Below are 19,404 nucleotides of genomic sequence, written 5' to 3' on the forward strand. Positions count from 1 at the left end.
AACAAGAACATCAAGTTTGCATTCTCTGATATAGTCGAGCACCAATGGACTGTCATGAGTTGCAGATGTTTTTGTTTTCTCAGAAGTTTCTTCATTCTGAACGATCCAGAAAACAGCAAGGTCTTCCCAGGCCGAGGGCACCCTTTGCATTGAACTCCCAGTATAAACAGTGCACTAGATTGCTGGTGAATATGCAGCCATTGATTGAGATGTATTGAGATGGATCGATTCTCCTCCCACAGATCTCGAGCAGTGCCACCCTGGAGGGAAAAGGGCAGCTGAAGTTCACCGCAGGCAAGTGGAGCCCACATCACAACAGCACCCAGCTGGCCACAGCCAATGACACCGCCATCCGGGGCTGGGACCTGCGCAGCATGAGGTGAGACGAGACGAGCGCTAAGCCTGGTTTATGGACGAGGCGTTAATACTTGATGGACGAGGCGTTAATACTTGAAGCGCCTGCCGTTGTACTATTATGTGAAACAACAGGGGGCGACTCGGAGTAATTGTCCTCTAAACCATCAGGAATCAGCGTTGAGAAGAAGTAAGGTACACACGTGAATGTTTATTTTAGTACACTTCACTAAAACCACACTACAAAAGAATCGTGTAAAGCAGTAAACCCTGAGATTATTACTCGTGACATTAGAACAAAATATATAGATATGAGAACGTAGCCTATACAACTAAATTAACGATATCTGACATATTTTCTAATTTGACTAAACATTTTCATTTAGTTTTGTGAACATTTTTATAAAACATAGACGTACATGCTCGGCCAGATTCGGCTCAAAGTCGTGCATCAAAAAATAATGCTGTGCACACCGCCACGTGAAATGGGGTCTCGCGCACTCAACGCGCACGACCTCCCACACCGCGATGGCGTCACCTTCGCGCTTGTGCGGACGCGGCGAGTATAAACCAAGCTTCATTTGGATGAACTGTGCATGGCTACTTTTTTTTGGTAATATCTCAAACATCTACTGTACAAACTTGGGCTTGGTTTGTTTCAAAATCCCAATCATCAGACCAAATATTCCAACTGCACAAACATAAAATACTGTACCAGACTGAACAGGAATGTGTTTTTGTTAACAACAGCTGAGAGCGGCTGTGTGCACGATTCTCTTTGAATATGTAGATTAAAGGGTTTGTTCACCCTAAAATTAAAACTTTATCATCACCTTCTCACTCTAAAGTTGTTCCAAACCTGCATGAGTTTGTTTCTTCTGCTGAACACTAAAGAAGATATTTTGAGGAATAGTGGAAAGTTGACGTTAGTCATTGACTTCCATTGAATTTTTTTTTCCTACAGTGGAAGTCAGTTGAGTCTGTCTACTGTCTGGTTACCAATATTGTTTAAAATATCTTGTTTTGTGTTCAGCAGAAGACAGAAACTCAACAGTTTTGGAACAACTTGAGGAGTGAGCAAATGATGAGAAAATTCTCATTTTTGGGTGAACTATCCCTTTAAGCTTGTGATGGAAAATGGGCAAAAAAAAGAAGTAAACTGCTAATGGAAGGCTGTCTTTTGCAATGCCCCAGAACGTCCTATCAATCACAACAAAACTACATTATACAATAGCTTTTAGATCTCTCTTCAACTGCCCAGCATGAAACTGAAGTTGCTACCATCTTTTCTTCCATATTGTGACGTATATTCATGTGAAACGGCTTCTGGAACAAGAACAAATGTGGGCGGGGCTTGATTTTGTCTGTGAGGAATTGATTGGATGGTTTGCTATTGGCTGATGAATCAAAAATACAAAAATGGTGTGCACATCCCAAACACCCAGATTGGGCGCAGGTGCAGGACAACTAAATGATATAGACAAAATAAAGAAGTGTGAAGTCCGCACACTGAAAATTACTGCTCCAAAAGAGTTTATTCAAGCAACGTTTCGACCCTCAGGTCTCAGATCAGGCTCAGATTCTTTATTTTGCTATTGGCTGATCTCATGTGAGTGACAGGTTGTGCCGCCCTCATCATCAGAGAAGAGAAGAGATGCTGCAGGAGGGAGGGGAAGTTACTTTGATTAAATATTACCAGGCACATGGATTAAAAAAATAATGTGCACACATTTATAATAAATACTGCAATATAAAAAATTGAAGAAGAAAAAAAAACGGGCTATTTTAATTTCATGGTGACTTCACACCACACAAGACTCATAACATGTAAACTTAATATCTCTTTAAAGTTTCTCTGTTTGAAAGTTTAAAAGACTAAAATATATTTTGTTTCTCCTTCTAAAAATAAATTCTGTGGTGGTACCATGGTACTATGTTACATTATTACCATATATACCACAGATGGCCTTTACAGTATAGTTTAAACTTTTGGGGTCGATAAAATTAAAAGATTTTGGAGAAAGAAAATGAATACTTTATTGAGCAAGGATGCTTAAAATTGATCAAAAGTGACAATAAAGACATTTTAATAGATTCTAATTGAAATAAATGCTGTTCTTTTGAACATATTGGTATTTTGAACATGTCTTCCTCTTCTGCAGCTTCACTCCTCATCCTCACTCTTGCATGTGTGTTTTTCTCGTTTTCTGTACGTCGACACAAGCTCTGTTCTGTGCATCTCAGTCTTCATCTTCTGGTCTTCATTTCTCTCTTCTGCTTCTTCTCTCTCTCATCTCACCTCATCAGGTCAGACTGTTATCCCGGGATCAATAGCACTGTGATTATTATTCCTCCAGCAGAGCTCACATGAACAGTCATTTCACTCGGCACACACATTCTAGCTTCCCGCTCACACACGCCGGATCATGACAATCTGAACTCTACAAACATTGAGGAACAGATCACTTTGTCGAAACTAAGAAACATTCCTTCAAAGTGTGATGTTTGAAAATGCATTATTAGTGTTGAGAGTGAAGCACTTTATTTCTTTATTCAGTGAAAGCACATTATTTCTAATCCAGCTGCAATCTCTCTAGATGAATGCAAAAGAGTACCAAAACTTACCATTGAAATACTATTACCATAATGTTTTTTTTTTATGTTTTTTTTATTACATTGACCATGATTATAACATGGGTTTCAAAGTACCTTGGAGCACCATAACATATGAATTACCACTTTTACTACCGTTCAAACATGTGGGAACTTGTTTTTGAGAGAAGTCTCTTCTGCTCACCAAGGCTGCATTTATTTGGTCAAAAATGCAGTAAAAACAGTAATATTGTGAAATATTATGTAATATAATATAATATATGTTTTCTATGTGAATATTTTGTAAACTGTAATTTATTCCTGTGATCAAAGCTGGATTTTCAACATTATTACTCCAGTCTTCAGTGTCACATGATCCTTCAGAATCATTCTAATATGATTATTTTCTGCTCAGGGAACATTTATGATTATTATCAATGTTGAAAAAAAAAAAAATCTTCTTTTTTTGTGGAAACTGTGATACATTCAAAAGTTTAGGGTAGGTAAGATTAACATAAAATGATAATAATACTTCTATTCAGTAAGGACACATTCAATTGATCAAAAGTGACAGTAAAGACTTATTATTTATTATCTTACAAAATATTTTACTTCAAATAAATGATGTTAAACTTTCAATTCAAAGAATCTTGAAAAAAAAGTTTCCACAAAAATATCAAGGATATGTTTTCAACATTGATAACAATAAGGACCATTTTAATAACTGGTCACCAGTTTTAATTATTAGTAATTAAGGATCAAATCAGCATATTAGAGTGATTTCTGAAGGATCATGTGACACTGAAGACTGGAGTAATGATGCTGAAAATACAGCTTTGATCTCAGAAATAATATTTCACAACATTACTGTTTTTACTGTATTTCTTCTGATCAAATAAATGCCTTGGTGAGCAGAAGAGAATTGCTTTAACGACAGTACGATACAATGCGTATTTAGAGTTTGCACATGCATACAAGCTTTTAATGAATACATTCACACACATTTGTGTTTAAGCATCAGTTAGTGCAGAATGTGCGGCTGAACATGCTTTAGTTCACGGAATTGATAATTGATTCCATCATTACTTTTCCAGACCATGTACACATAAACATGCCGATGACTCTGCATTTTTTTTTTTATATTCAAAAAAGTTGCGTATTTCTCTGTAAATGATGAAAAGTTTCAGCATAAATGCTTTTTTTCCCAGAATAATGTTAATTATGCCCAAAGGTATATTCATACTTTTCTCTTGACAGTGATGAACATTGTCTTCCAGGTAAAGATTTTAAAGGGTCATAAATAAATATATGCACTGCACATGATAGAAGCCAGTGCAAGCCAATATTACTGTAGCATTTGATATTTTTCATATTAGGTGAATTAACTTTTTAGTTTTTTTTACTTTATGTTGCTTTAACAACCAATACTGGGGTCAAACAAAAGAAAATCCATTTAATTTACAAATTTCATTAGATTACAGATTGACTGTGATTATTGACCAAACTGTTTGCCTACTTGAAATTACAGCTTTTATCTGTTTATCTTGCTGCTGTAGCTAAAACAAAATAATAGTTTTATGAATAAATCATGCAAAATAATTAATGGATGAATTAAAAAAAAATATATCTTAGAATTAAAATTAAATTAAAATGAAAAGCATAATTTATTTTTATATATAATTTCACTTCCCGTTTTTTTTTTTTTTTCATTGGTTTTTTTTTTTCAGATCCTGCAAGCATAATGTCATAATGTCTATACTGCCAAATATGGCAATAATTTAATCTCCATCGATCCTCCTTATTTTTCACGTAAGAGTGAACGTGGCTATTTGTCAATTGAATGCGTCTGGCTTCCAGTGTCGTCCGCTTCTGCTTATTTTTAGCTGTACAAAACAGCTCATTATGCTGCTTAATATCGCAAACTTGTATTTCTAACCATATTATTTTAATGTATTGTCATAACTATGAACACATTGTTTTTTAGCGCACGTTTAATGCACTATTCTTCCCGTTATATCTATTGAATCGGAAGTCTCGCACACTCACAGAAAACAGTTCACTTCCGCATTGTAAAATAAGGTGTGTATCAGTGCAGGTTATCAGGTGTTTGTATGAGAGTCAGTGTTTCTCCGCTGTCAGGCTGCATACATCCACACACTGTCTCCTGACCTTTTAACTTCCCTGCGGTCCGTCTAATAACCCATAGCTTTAGAAAGTGCCATTTCCTACAGAGCTGCTTGAAATCCGCATGCTTTTAAACGGCCTTCCTTGTGGACCGAGGCAGAAATCAGGCCTTCCATTCGGCATGTCTTAGATCTCCGTGATGTTGCCATGGAAACAACGGTCCGACTTGGTGAGCATTTGGGAAACGCAGCCCAAGCGGATCGCTCATGCAAGTCCATTTATCAGCCGTGCCGTGCGGAACAGGGGCTTCGTAATGACTTCTGTGACCAGGAAAAGAGCGTTGGGAAGGGGACGCGAATTGACCCGCACCGTGTCCGCAGGCTTACGGATCAGCTAATCTCTCTCCGATTTGGTGTGGCGTGTGCCGTGTGCTCACCGGATCCCAATTTCACATTTACAAGCATGAAGGGCTCAGGAGCAGCGCCGCTAACCTCATTTCTTACTCCATTTCGGTGCTGGCTGTGTCTCGGGACGCTTCCCGGCTCCTTAAACGGGATGAAGTTCACAGCCCCTCCGTCTGCTAGAGGTCTCCTCTGGTGTGTCTGCTCGCTTTCAGAAGGCCAAGCTACAGATATGTCTCATGATTCCTGTCTTGTGTGGACTTATGATATTGTTCTGTGCCATGTTTTGTAGTCCTTTTGTAGTTTTTCTTGTTGATTAGTTCCTGATTGTTCCCAGGTGAGTCTTGCAGCGCCTCATCAACTGTATGCCAAAGCGGAAAAGTGTGAGTTTTCCTTCCTCGGTTACATCATCAGTCCTGAAGGAGTGTCTATGGATGAGGGAAAGGTACGAGCTACAGTAAAAAAAAAAAACTACAAAGGACTACAAAACATGGCACAGAACAGGACATAACATAAGTCCACACAAGACAGGAATCATGACGATATGATTATCGGCGTAAAGTCTGGTGCGTTTATCAAGATCTGAGCAACCTGTAAAACTGCAGTTTGGTTAGTTTTAGCTGATGTTTAGGGGACATTAAAGTCCTTGTGTTAAATGATTTCATTAAACTGCAGGTACATTTTATTATCCCTGTCACAGGACAAATTACCAATAGGGAGTGTCGGCCACTTAAAAAAAGGATAGTTCATCCAAAAACTTACTTACTCTTACTCTAGTTTCTTTCTTCTGTGGAGAAGAATGTTGATAACCAGTTGACGGTAGCCATTGACTTCCATAGTAGGAAAAAAAATACTATGGAAGTTAATGGCTATTGTCAGTTGTTTTATTAACAACATTCTTCAAAATATCTTCTTTTGTGTTCAACAGAAGAAAGAAACTCGTGCAGGTTTGGAACAACATGAGGGTGAGTAAGTGATGACAGCATTTTCATGTTTGGGTCTGTCTCTTTAAAACAGGTTATGATCAGGGCCAATTATGTCCTGTCAATCAAAACGTGTCAGACTGCATCCCATAGTGTGTGCAAAAAAAATGAATTTAGGGCTGTCTATGTGACAATAATGCATTAACAGTTAAAAATGTTATGTTAAAGCAGGCTGTATGTGAGCCTATGAATCACCTGTAGTTTCAGCCAGGATTGCCAGATCTACTGTTCTTCCCCACATCAATCATCATTTGTAGCGTCTCCCGTCCAATAATCAGGAAGAGCTTTGTGCTCTGTTACGTCTGATAAGAAACAAAGTCTCAGCTTTAATATTATCTCCATTTTATCATGAAAGTCAAACAATAAGTGCCGTTTTGACGCTCTTAAATGTGAGTCATCTCTTCCAATTTAATACAAGTTGTTACAGCACAAAATAAACATGAATGAACATCAGAAGGTATGTTGAAAGAAACCGTACAACTTACTGAAATGTCTCATGTAATCGCTCAATCAGTGTTTCAACCGCGGAAAGACGTCAATAAAACAGCTTGAGAACAATGTGTCACTTAACGTTGCATTCAAAGCTATAAAAAACACACTATAGAGGAGCTTATTTACTGTTAATGATATATGTATGTTCCAATACACATATATATGTACACAACTGAGTTGTATACAAGCATTTCATTTTTTTATTTGAGTGTAATTATTAGCCTATATCTGAAAAATAGCAGTTGAATGTAATAGTTTGTGCTCTGTTGTTATTTTAACCTCTAATATTATAGTTATGGACCAAATGAGAGGATTCCCTGTATAGTTTACAGCATTAATTTGAAGGGATTGTTTCACTAAAGAAAAGCAAATTATGTGTGTTATATATAGTCGGCTAGCGTATCGGCGGAAAATCTTTAATTATTAACACATTGTGTATTATTCTGTAGGATTCCTTTGATCACTATGTCACACTTATCCAAAATAAAGTTTGTTTTTACTTGAATCAACTGATCATTTCATTTTTAATGTCATGCTTTTATAATTGTCAATGGAGAGAAAAACACATATTTCTGTAAATTTCAACTCAATAACACAAATTGTATCTAAACACTGTCACAATATTCTGACAGATATTTTTCCTTGTAGACCAAGGGCCCTATCTTGCACCCAGCACAATTGACTTTGTACACGGACGCATGTATCATTCCTATTTTGCACTCGCGCAAAGCGGACTTTTCCCTCCACAGACGCACGTCGGTTAACTAAGAAATACACTTGCGCTCCCCGGGGCGTTTCAGCGCAAAGAGGAGGCGTGTTCCGGCGCAAACGTTCCCTCATGCTATTTTGCAGGTTTAGAAAACAATTCCGCCACTGACCGAAAAAAACTAGTTTAAAGTAGGCCTAAGTGGCGTGTTGTGCATGATATTATATGCTATTAATCAATGTAGCGTGTGCATAACGTGCATACACTTCGATTCTCTCATCTACACAGAGGCAGCAGTTTTCATTTTTGCAAATCATACATTATTACGATAGATAGATAGATAGATAGATAGATAGATAGATAGATAGATAGACAGACAGACAGACAGACAGACAGACAGACAGACAGACAGACAGATAGATAGATAGATAGATAGATAGATAGATAGATAGATAGATAGATAGATAGATAGATAGATAGTTTATTATAAAAGCATATATACATCTAGCTTACACATTTACCCAAATTATCATACGCCTGTTTAACCGAAGCTAATTTGGGTGTGTTTCTCCATCCCCAACGTCACTTCTCTGTGTTCCCTGACGAGAACGTCGGTATCCTCGGCTGTGAACCGCTCCTGGCGCGCGCCCGGAAAATCCGCCGTTATAATAGCAATCCGCCATGGAACAAGCGTGCCTGCTTTTAAAGGGAATGTGAGATGATGCTCTGATTGGTTTATTTCACCTTACGCCCAAACCACACCTATGAATAATGAAGCTACTTCAGACCAACCCATTTTAGATTTGCGTCGGGCGCAAGAGTCATTTATCCCGCCGGTATAATAGCAACAGCGCCCGAGATCCGCCCACAAAGTTACTTGCGTTTCGCGCTTGATACTTGCGTTTCAGATCGTTAAAATAGGGCCCCAAGAGTCTTGTGTTATTAGTGAGTCTCCAAGTTATGTCTCAAGTCTATGACAGCTTTTCTGCTTTTCAAAAAAGGGAATTGCACATTTTTATCTCACAATTCTGACTTTATACACAGTTGTGAGTTTATACCTCAGAATTTTGCATCTCACAGTTGTATTATTTTTTTAGACATCTGACCGGACCACATGCACGTGCACAATTCTGAGGAAGAAAGTCTGAAATGTGAGATAGATATAAACATAAAATTTTGAGGGGGAAAAAAACTCCTTTTGATATTATTATTCTGTGGTGGAAACGAGCTTCCATACAAATCAGTTTGATTGTCAGTTGTCAAGTCAACTTTTAAGCACAAAACGATCTTTGTTCCTGGTTGACTGATCCAAATCTGTGCACCTCAACTCTGGAAACTTATTTTACAGTCTGATAATCTGAGCATGTCATTTTCACTGGTACTTTTGTGCAAATTGCATTAGACAGACAGAGTGAACAGACCGAGGCTGTGCTGAAAAATGCCTCTACATACAGTATTGCAATAAGAGGATCAAATTAAAGCTACAACAACTGATCTATAATGATAGTCAACAATAAATTGCATGACTAATTAGTTGGGTCTGTGTACTATTGCATAGAGAACCTTCACTAGTAATGAAAATAAACTCATTTCCATTGGAAAAAAAACTCCTTAAAAAAAAAGGCCATGAACAAGCAGATTTTTTTTTTTAATTAAGTTGTCTATAACGTTTATAATAAATGCATCAATGAGGGTAATAAACAGTTTCATGAGGCTGTGTTGTTGGTTATTGTTGGCCATATTGAGGCCAATTAATGTGATTAATTCGTGATATCATAATGAGTTTTGCCATTACTGAATAGCATACTAGCATAGAAAAATATGAGAGAAAAATGACGAGTCATACGCTATGCTATTTTAAATTTCGCTGCTAGAAAATGGACATGAATGTTGACAGAAATGTTGATTAAAGTTTGTTGTTGAGCAGTAAAATTACCATATTTAATTGAAAATACATAAAACAACCTACATAAAATAAAAATATATATATTTCTAAGGTGTAGAATAACATGTTTCTCTCATAAAATAAGGATATATATATATATATTACAATTTGACTGCTGATTGTTTTTAATTAATTGAAGGAAATAGTTGATTGTCAGATTAATCAGTTCCCAAAATAGTTAGTTGCAACCCTAGAAAAGGCTGAAAAAGTTATAGTAACAACATATTTTTCATAAAATAAGGAAATATATATTTTTTAAATCTGACCACTGAAGATTTTCTAAAACCTATTGAAAGAAATAATAGTCAGATTAATCAAATAGTTGTTAGTTGCATCCCTAGATGGAATATTAGCATTGTCTGCTATCGATTTAATATTCCCACTCCATAAAACAGGACTCTCAATGTTAATATCGGTCTCCAGCGGCTGTGTCAGACTCGACATGAATGGAGACTTAATTGAAGCTCAATGCACTCTCTCATGTCAAATATTTCACTTCCTGTTTTAATGAGATTTTTAATTAGCATGTTAATTGTCTAATGAGTGTGTGGCAAGATAGCCGGCTAATGGGGGTAGAGAAATCCAGACGTGATGGTGTAGTAATACGTCTGAACTGTGTTTAGTCCATACAGATGAGCCTGAGGTCGCCTAAAGCACACACACACACACACACACACACACACACAGATCTGAGGAAGTCTTCACCTTGCGAAGGACGCGAGCAGCCTGTGCTTTATGGCTTGTCACACTTTTATACGGCGCGTGATGGAGGTGTGACCTTCAGACCCAGACGCTCCATCCTTATCTCTCGCTTTCCCACTCTGTCTTTTGTTCCCGTTCTCTTCTCTCCATCACTCAGTCTCTGAGTTCATTACATTGGTCTGTTGTTTTTGTCGTTCACAGTCAGATCTACTGCATTGAGAACGCTCACGGGCAGCTGGTGCGTGACTTGGACTTCAACCCGAACAAGCAGTATTACCTGTCCAGCTGTGGAGACGACTGTAAAGTCAAGTTCTGGGACGTGCGTCACATCAACGAGCCCGTCAAGAGTCTGGAGGAGCACTCGCACTGGTTAGACTCACAGAAACACACTCACACACACTACAACACTGCACTTAACTACAACACAACACTTAATACCAGTCAGAAGTTTGGAATAATTAAGATTAATTAAGAATTAATATTATAATATTTATATATTGAAGCTGTGATCAAAGCTGAATTTTCAGCATCATTACTCCAGTCTTCAGTGTCACATGATCCTTCAGAAATCACTCTAATATGATGATTTAGTGCCGAATTTTTTTTTTTTTTTTTTTGGAAACCGTGATACTTTTTTGGTGGGGATTCTTTGATAAATAGTAAATTCAAAAGAACTTCTTATTAAATGTTGAAAACAGTTTTTGCTCCTTAATATTTTTGTTTCTTGAGCTCCAAATCAGCATTTAAGAATGATTTCTGAAAGAAAAAAAAAAAAATAATAATAATTATACATATATTTTCAGAATTACTTTTCTTCTTCTTCTTCTTCTTCTTCTTCTTCAAAAAAATTATATATATATATATATATATATATACATATAATATTTCTTATTAAATACATAAAATACACTACCATTCAACAGTTTTGGGTCAGTTTTTTTCTTTTTTTAAGAAAGAAGTTAATCAGCAAGGATGCATTAAACTGATAAAAATTGACAGTAAAGACATTTATAATATTACAAAATGTTTCTATTTCAAATAAATGCAGGGTTTTTTTTCCAACTTTCTATTCATCAAAGAATCTAAAATATTCTAGTAACCAAATAAAAAAAAATAAACAGCACTAAATCATCATATTAGAATAATTTCTGAAGGATCATGTGACACTGAAGACTGGAGTAATGATGCTGAAAATACAGCTTTGATCACAGGAATAAATTATTAAAGAAAAAAGGAAATCTTACCGACCTCAAAATGGTAGTGTATTTATTTGATAAAAAAAAAAGTGTGTATATATATATATATATATATACACGTATATAAAATGTATTTTGTTTTATACACTAAACAGAATCAAATCTGTCAACAAATGAGATTGTTCAGATTTATTGTTTGAAATGCCTCAGGCTGCTTTTAAAACTCGCATGTCAAGGTCTGTGTGTGAGATCTCTATTAATTAGCTGTTGATCTATCTTATGTGACTTACCTTTGCAGCCACATTCATAACTGTATTTCAGTCACATCAAAGATAATCGTCTTTTTCATCAGCTTTGAGGCTTGTGTTAGTACGATCTTTCACATCTCGCTTGAAACCGGCCAGTCAAAGCCTGCCATCCTGTGCTGTTTTATCAGGTTTCAACATGGTTATCTTCAATGTAAAAGACAGTATTTTAATTAGTGTGTGTATATCTAAGCTCTTACATCTTGCTGATGCTGTAGTTGTGTGTTATAGTGCTCAAGGGTGTGTTAGCGTAGCTCGTTTTAGCTCACTGCGGATCTATTTCAGTGTGTGTGTGATTGTGCGAGAGTATCTGCTCGTAGGTGTGACTCACTGGATATAATTGCCTCAGAATCAAACGTATCACTTTCTACACACACACACACACACACACACACACACACACACACACACACACACACACACACACACACACACACACACACACACACACACATCAAGGCATGATAGCATGTCAGCCACAGGATGCTATCTCTTAAAGATAGAGGCATGGAATCAATCAGAGATGTTTTGATCCTATTTAGATAGGTAAGATCCACAACAACAACGTCCCGCATGTTCCTCATTTCTTGTGTTTGCCGCGACAGGGGTTCTGCTAAGCCTCGGGCTGGGAGGTATTAGAGAATATTTTGGGATCGGAGACAGATTAGTTAAGGAGAAGTCTTGACTGAGCCAGATTTTTACTGCTGACAGCTGAGTTATTCTCCCACAATCCCTGGCTATGAGGCTCGGATCCTCTTCTGTGCCCGAGGCTGATATAGACGGAGGAGGAGAAAAGAGAAGTAAGTCTGTGGGCCCTATCTTACAGCCGGTGCAATGCAGCACCAGGCGCGACGCAAGCATTATTCGCTAGTTTCAGCCCGACGCAGTTTTCATTTTCACATCCTGCGCCACGCTGTTTAAATAGCAAATGCATTTGTGTGTTCAGGCGCATTGTTGGCGCGTTGCTATTTTGAGGCAACAGAAATAGACTGCGCCATTGACCAACTGAAACCTGGTCTAAAGTCAATGCCGCAATCTTTTTGTTATTTAAAGAGCGTGTTAGTAATGTGCGCCTATAGGCGAGTCCACAACGTGCTGTACACTCTGCTTATAACACAAAGAGGGACGCACAGCAGCACACAACATGCCAAATATTTAAAAGAAAAGTATTACAATGTAAAAGATTAATATTGTGTACATTAAGATATGGGGCCCTATTTTAACGATCTGAAACGCAAGTATCAAACGCGAAACGCAAGTAACTTTGTGGGTGGATCTCGCAAATCTAAAATGGGTTGGTCTGAAGTAGCTTCATTACTCATAGGTGTGGTTTGGGCGTAACGTGAAATAAACCAATCAGAGCGTCATCTCACATTCCCTTTAAGAGCAGGCACGCTTGTTCCATGGCGGATTGCTATTATAACGGCGGATTTGCCAGGAGCGGTTCACAGCCGAGGAGACCGACATTCTCGTCAGGGACGTAAAACACAGAGAAGTGACATTGTATGGGGATGAAGAAACACACCCAAATTAGCTTCGGTTAAACATGCGTATAATAATTTGGGTAAATGTGTAAGCTAGATTTATGCCTATTTTTTCACATCTTCATGGACACAACAATGATTTCCCTCGTGTGTTAATATTCTTCCTTTTAATAATGTAGCCTATGATTTGCAAAAATTAAAACTGCTACTTTCTGTGTAGATGAGAGAAGCAAAGTGCATGCGCGTTGTGCACACGCTACATTATGGCCAAGCGTGCGCCCTCAAAATAGCATTTGAATAACATGTGCAACGCGCCACTGACTTTAGACTAGGTTTTTCCTGGTCTGTGGCGGAATTGTTTTCTGAAACTGCAAAATAGCACCAGGGAACGTTTGCGCCGGAACACGCCTCCTCTTTTCGCTGAACCGCCCCCGGGAGCGCAATTTCATTCCCTAATTTACAGACGTGCGTCTGTGGAGGGAAAAGTCTTAACCTCTCACACGCACACGCACAGCTTTAACCTCGCGCACAAGCAGATCCGCTTCGTCTCTGGAGAAGCGTTCAGTTTTTCCGCTTGCAAATTCCGCCATGTAAATAGCGAATCCGCCATAGCGCAAGCACAAGTTGCTTTTAAAGGGATTTGGAGATGAGACTCTGATTGGTTTATTGCACGTTATGCCCAAAACACACCCATTACTCATTAAGAGAATAGGGACAACCCTTTTAGACCATGCGCCGGGAGCGCCAACCATTTTTCCCGTCGTTAAACTAGCAAAAGTGGATTCAGACGCCCTAAGTGCACTTGCGCCGTGCGCTTTAGACCATGCGCTCCGATAGTTAAAATTGGGCCCTTAGTGTCGTGGGTGAGGTGGAAACGCAGAGGAAGAAGCAGCCGTGTTTGAAGATGAGTGTGTCACGCTGTGGTGTGTGCTGTGCTGGTGTTTCAGGGTGTGGAGTGTGAGGTATAATCACTCTCATGACCAGCTGTTGCTCACGGGCAGCAGTGACAGCAGAGTGATCCTGTCCAACATGGTGTCCATCTCCTCCGAGCCGTTCGGACACCTGGTGGACGACGACGACCTCAGCGACACCGAGGAGAGCCAGCAGGAGGACAAGTACTCGTCCCTTTCTCATACTCTACCTTACAGCTGATTTTTCTATACTGAATTGTATTTATGTAATTAATTCAGTTAAATTCAGTTTAGTTCAGTAGTTTTGAGCCCAGTTTAATTCAATAAAATCAAATGAACTACATTTGTTCTTTTCAGTTTAGTTCAGCACACTTCTGGTCATTTCAATCCAGTTCAATATTGGTCAGTTCAGTTGAATCTAGCTCAGTATATTTCAGTCCAGTTTGATTCAGTTAAATTCCATGAAATTCATTTAGCTTTTCAATTGAGTTCAGTACAATTCTATTCATTTTAACCCAGTTCAAAATAGTTTAGATCAGGTCAGTTCAGTTGAATCTAACTCAGTGTTTTTCAGTTCATCTTGATTGTTAAATTCCTGGAAATACATTTGTTCTTTTGAATCGAGTTCAGTACAATTCTATTCAATTCTGTTCATTTCAATCCAGTTCAGTACAATTTAGATCAGGTCAGTTCAGTTGAATCTAGCTCAGTGTCTTTCAGTCCAGTTTGATTCAGTTAAATTTCATAAAATGCATTTGTTCATTTCTATTGAGTTGAGTACAATTCTATTATTATAATTTTCCATTTCAATCCAGTTCAGAACAATTTCAGTCCAGTTTGATTCAGTTAAATTCCAGGAAATACATTTGTTATTTTCGATTGAGTTTGGTACAATTCTATTAAATTCTATTCATGTCAATCCAGTTCAATATAGTTTAGTTCTGGGCAATTCAGTTCAGTCTAGCTCAGTAATTTTCAGTCCAGTTTGATTTAGTCAAATTTCACGAAATACATTTATTTTCAATTTATTTCAGTACAATTCAGTTAATTTTTTTCATTTCAGTCCAGTACAATACAATTCCAGTCCAGTTTGATTAAGTTAAATTCCATGAAATCTATTTGTTCTTTTCATTTGAGTTCAGACCAATTCTATTAATTTCAGTCCAGGTCAGTACAATATAGTTCAGGTAAGCTCAGTATTTTTCAGTCCAGTTTGATTCAGTTAAATTCCAAACAATACATTTGTTCTTTTCATTTGAATTCTATTTAGTTCAGTTTATTTCAATAAAGTTTTTTTCAAGTCAATTCAGTATCTTTCAGTCCAGTTTGGTTCATTTCAATTGAACAAAATGCGTTTCTGTTCATTTCAGTTCAGTCAATCCATTTAAATACAATTAAGTATACATTTGAAATACATTTGTTATTTTCGATTGAGTCCATTACAATTCTGTTGAATTCAATTAATTTCAATCCAGTTCAATCCAGCACAATATATTTCAGTCCAGTTTGATTCAGTTAAATTCCATGAAATTCATTAGCTTTTCAATTGAGTTCAGTACAATTATATTCTATTCATATTAACCCAGTTCAGTATATTTTAGATCAGGTCAGGTCAGTTGAGTCTATATCTGTATTTTTCAGTACAGTTATATTCAGTTAAATTCCAATTAAATAACACATAATAAATAATAATTTAATCCATTAAATAATCCATTAAAAGCATACATTTTTATAGAATTTAATGCTATTCACTACATTCCAATTCAGTTGAGTTTGTTTCAATTGCATTCAGTTTATGTGTCACGGCACAAGTACAGCAAAATGTTAACAGTATCAGTTTTTTATTTGATTTATTAGACAACAAAAAGTGAAAAGGATCACAATAAAGTTAAAAAGTTGTTTCCATTGCGGTCCTTGATGTAAAGCACAAACTTCACTCAAAGTGACAGGTTACTTTGGCATTGCATACTATTATAAATACAAAGCTACAATAGGTTTCCACATTTGCAAAGTTTACAATCACAATTAAACATCCACACAATACACTAATACAAATTCATCTCTAAAACAACCTATCTAATAACCAACTTGTAACATTCACACTAAAACCAACCTTATTAGAAATACTTTTGATATCAAGAGGCAACGAATTCCACAATTGAGCCCCTGAGTACTCAAAAGACCAATGACCATACATAGTTTTAAACCGATATAATGTAATATCCATGAGACTTTGACTAGTATTATAAAGATGTCTCTCACTTACCCTAGAGAAATATGTGTTAAAATGTGTAGGATCTGTTTTATTGATTCCCCTGCTGATGTTTGTTGTGTGTAGGGGGAAAGAGCCCCTGCAGGACAGCATCATCTCCACATACGAGGAGCACGAGGACAGTGTGTATGCGGTGGAGTGGTCCGCTGCGGACCCCTGGCTCTTCGCCTCGCTCAGTTACGACGGCCGGCTGGTGATTAACAGAGTTCCTCGAGCCCTTAAATACCGAATCCTTCTGTAGAGCCGGTGAGTGACGGGCGCTTGAAAACAGGGACATTATTCACACTATTCAACAATGAGTGTGTGTAAGAAATAACTGCAAGACGTTTTGGTAACACTTTACAATAAGGTTCATTACCGTAGTTAACATGAACTAAGAATGAACAATATTTCTACAGCATTTATTCATCTTAGTTCAAATTAGTTTCAACATTTACTAATGTTGTTAAAATCAAAGGTTGTATTTGTTGACATTAGTTAATGCACTGTGAACTTACAGTAACACTTTATTTTACAGTGTCCTTGTTACATATGTTACATGTACTTACCATAGTTACATGCAACTAACCCTCAATCAGACCCTAATCATATCCTAACCCTATAGTAAGTACATGTAGTTGCTTAATGTTACTCAGTACTTAAATATAGAATTACACTGACACCTTAAAATAAAGTGTAATACATTAACTAATGTTAACTAATGTTAAAACGCCCTAATTGTAAAGCGTTACTGACATTTTTTTCTCTTTCTTTTCCCAGAATGAACTCACATTCCCAGCTTCTGCACGAGTGAAATCCTGCTTTATCTTCGTACTGGACTGTTTGAGTAAAGTAACGTGAGACGTCGCTCTCTGCTGTATGTTTGTGTCATGATTTCTATACACCTGATGATTTATTGGGCTGGTTTACCGTGAATTAGTTGATATGAATGCAGATATGGGTGTTTTTGTGTGTACTGTTTGGTGCTGTGAGAAATCAGAACCTTGAAGATTAATTATGATTATGTGTCTTATCATGTACGCTGTAACAAAAGCAATGCTCTCAGGAGCTGTCAGAGAGAGCCTAATTACCCCTGTATGTTTCCCATAAAACAGCTTTAATTAAAGAGCAAGATTTGATGTCCTTCTCTCGTTCTTATCGGCGTGAGCGTTCATTAAAGCTCCTCCAGTGACAGCCTGTTTTAATTGCAGCTTGACTCTCCACATCTCGGGCTGTCAAGGGACGGCCCCGGTCCGATCCGTCAATACCAGGGCCGGGGAACGAGTCTCTGAATGCATAATGTCACGCCGGATCCTTTACGAACCGCCGTCTGTTGGCAGGGATGCTGGGAGGTTAAATGGGTTTGGAGTTTAGGGATTTTCACACTCTCGCTCTGAATGGGTCTGTCACAAGCCCCGCTGCCTCTGTTCTTCTGTTCTTCTGTGTCGGATGTTAGTGCTCATGGAGACATTCGACTGTCCCACCTGAAGGGTTGAATATGTCTTATGCGTTCTCATCCTCCTGGAAAGTTCATATTTACATGTTCAAAATTCCTAATAGAGCACAGCTGTCAAGTTCTGGAAGTCAAATTTCATTAATTTTCCACATATAGATTGAAAAACATTTAAACACAGACCAGCTGTGTGCTCTGAGATCATTCAGTGATGATATAGCATAAGGAATTCCGGGTGAAGAACTACACTACCCATAATCCCAAAGAGAAATCCACCAATCAGAGACGGCGCTGTTACTATGGGAGCAGAATTGAGACAAGAGCTCAGCGGCATCCACTCAGTGCTATGAAAGGTGGTCATGTTGGTCTCCATACACTGTGAAATTGTCAGAAATTCACCAATAATCTGCTTATAACTACCATTATAATACAGATGGCACAATAGAAAAACACATGATAAAGCAGAGATATTCATAAAACATGGCCAATGCTCGTACTGTAGATAGATTGTGCACAGAGTCATAAACACAAAGACAAAACCATCAGGATAACACACACAATAATGCAATTGTAACACAAAACACCCTATTGAACATTACTGATAATAAATATAAGAAGAAACTAAATTATTTAAATTAAATAAACATTTTATTTGAAATATTTTACTGTTTTTAATGGTAATTCATAGTTTTAACATGTAAGATTCATACATTTTACAGTATTTCACAGAAAAATGACATATTATGTCTTGCTAAATAACTTGCAATTTACACCGTTATCTGGACTCGTTCATCTTTAGTTCCACTTTCATGGATTTTCAGTTTGTTTTCATCCGTCACGTGTCTCATGAGTTCCCATGGACACCAGTCCTCCAGCACAGCTGCTCATCATTGGTTATCTCTGTGTATTTAGTTCCTCAGTCTTTGGTTGTCGGTTGGTGTTTGTGTATTGAAGTGTTTATGTTACGCTCCTGTACACACTCTTACTCCTGTCTGCCTTCTTGTACTTAAAAACCTGTTTATATTTGATAACCTCGTCTTCATCATCTTCCTCATCTTGTGACAAATACATGTATATATTAAAATATATGTTTTTTTTTTTTACTAGTCAATAGTTTTGCCACCGTTTTTCATTTGATACAGCAATGGTTCATGGGTTATTCACTCATAAAGGAGATATTCCACCCAAAACACTAATACAGGGTTTGACTTTCATTCTTCAGATGAACTCAAACAAAGATTTTGTGTAAAATGATCCATCCCTGTGAGCTGGTGCCCAAATGCTAATGCACCAAAAAGCACATCCAGCCATCGTGACGATAATCCATGCGACCCCAGTGGATGAATGCGTGTCTTCTGAAACCAAACGGTATGTGTGTGTGTAAGAAAAATACTCATTTATAAACCATTACGCCCAGCCATCTCTCCACAACGAACTGGAAACTTAAAAGTACTGCTGAAAAAGTATTCAGTCGCTCTTTTCTCTGAGCAGCTCAGTCTGCGATC

The 19,404-nt window shown here is 37.5% G+C and overlaps 1 protein-coding gene across 1 annotated transcript in view; it reads left to right on the forward strand.

The window, feature by feature from the left end:
• eipr1 (EARP complex and GARP complex interacting protein 1) overlaps nt 1-17,585 on the forward strand; it is a 51,240-nt gene extending 33,655 nt beyond the window's left edge. Inside the window, exons 6-10 of the mRNA XM_084393866.1 lie at nt 243-379; nt 10,501-10,668; nt 14,232-14,399; nt 16,534-16,713; nt 17,227-17,585. Of these exons, the coding sequence (XP_084249992.1) occupies nt 243-379; nt 10,501-10,668; nt 14,232-14,399; nt 16,534-16,708 (648 nt within the window). The 3' untranslated portion in view covers nt 16,709-16,713; nt 17,227-17,585. The remainder of the gene's footprint in view (nt 1-242; nt 380-10,500; nt 10,669-14,231; nt 14,400-16,533; nt 16,714-17,226) is intronic.
• Nucleotides 17,586-19,404: the final 1,819 nt, after the last annotated feature.

This window comes from Rutilus rutilus (genome assembly GCF_951802725.1).
Source record: "Rutilus rutilus genome assembly, chromosome: 21".
Classification (NCBI taxonomy): domain Eukaryota; kingdom Metazoa; phylum Chordata; class Actinopteri; order Cypriniformes; family Leuciscidae; genus Rutilus; species Rutilus rutilus.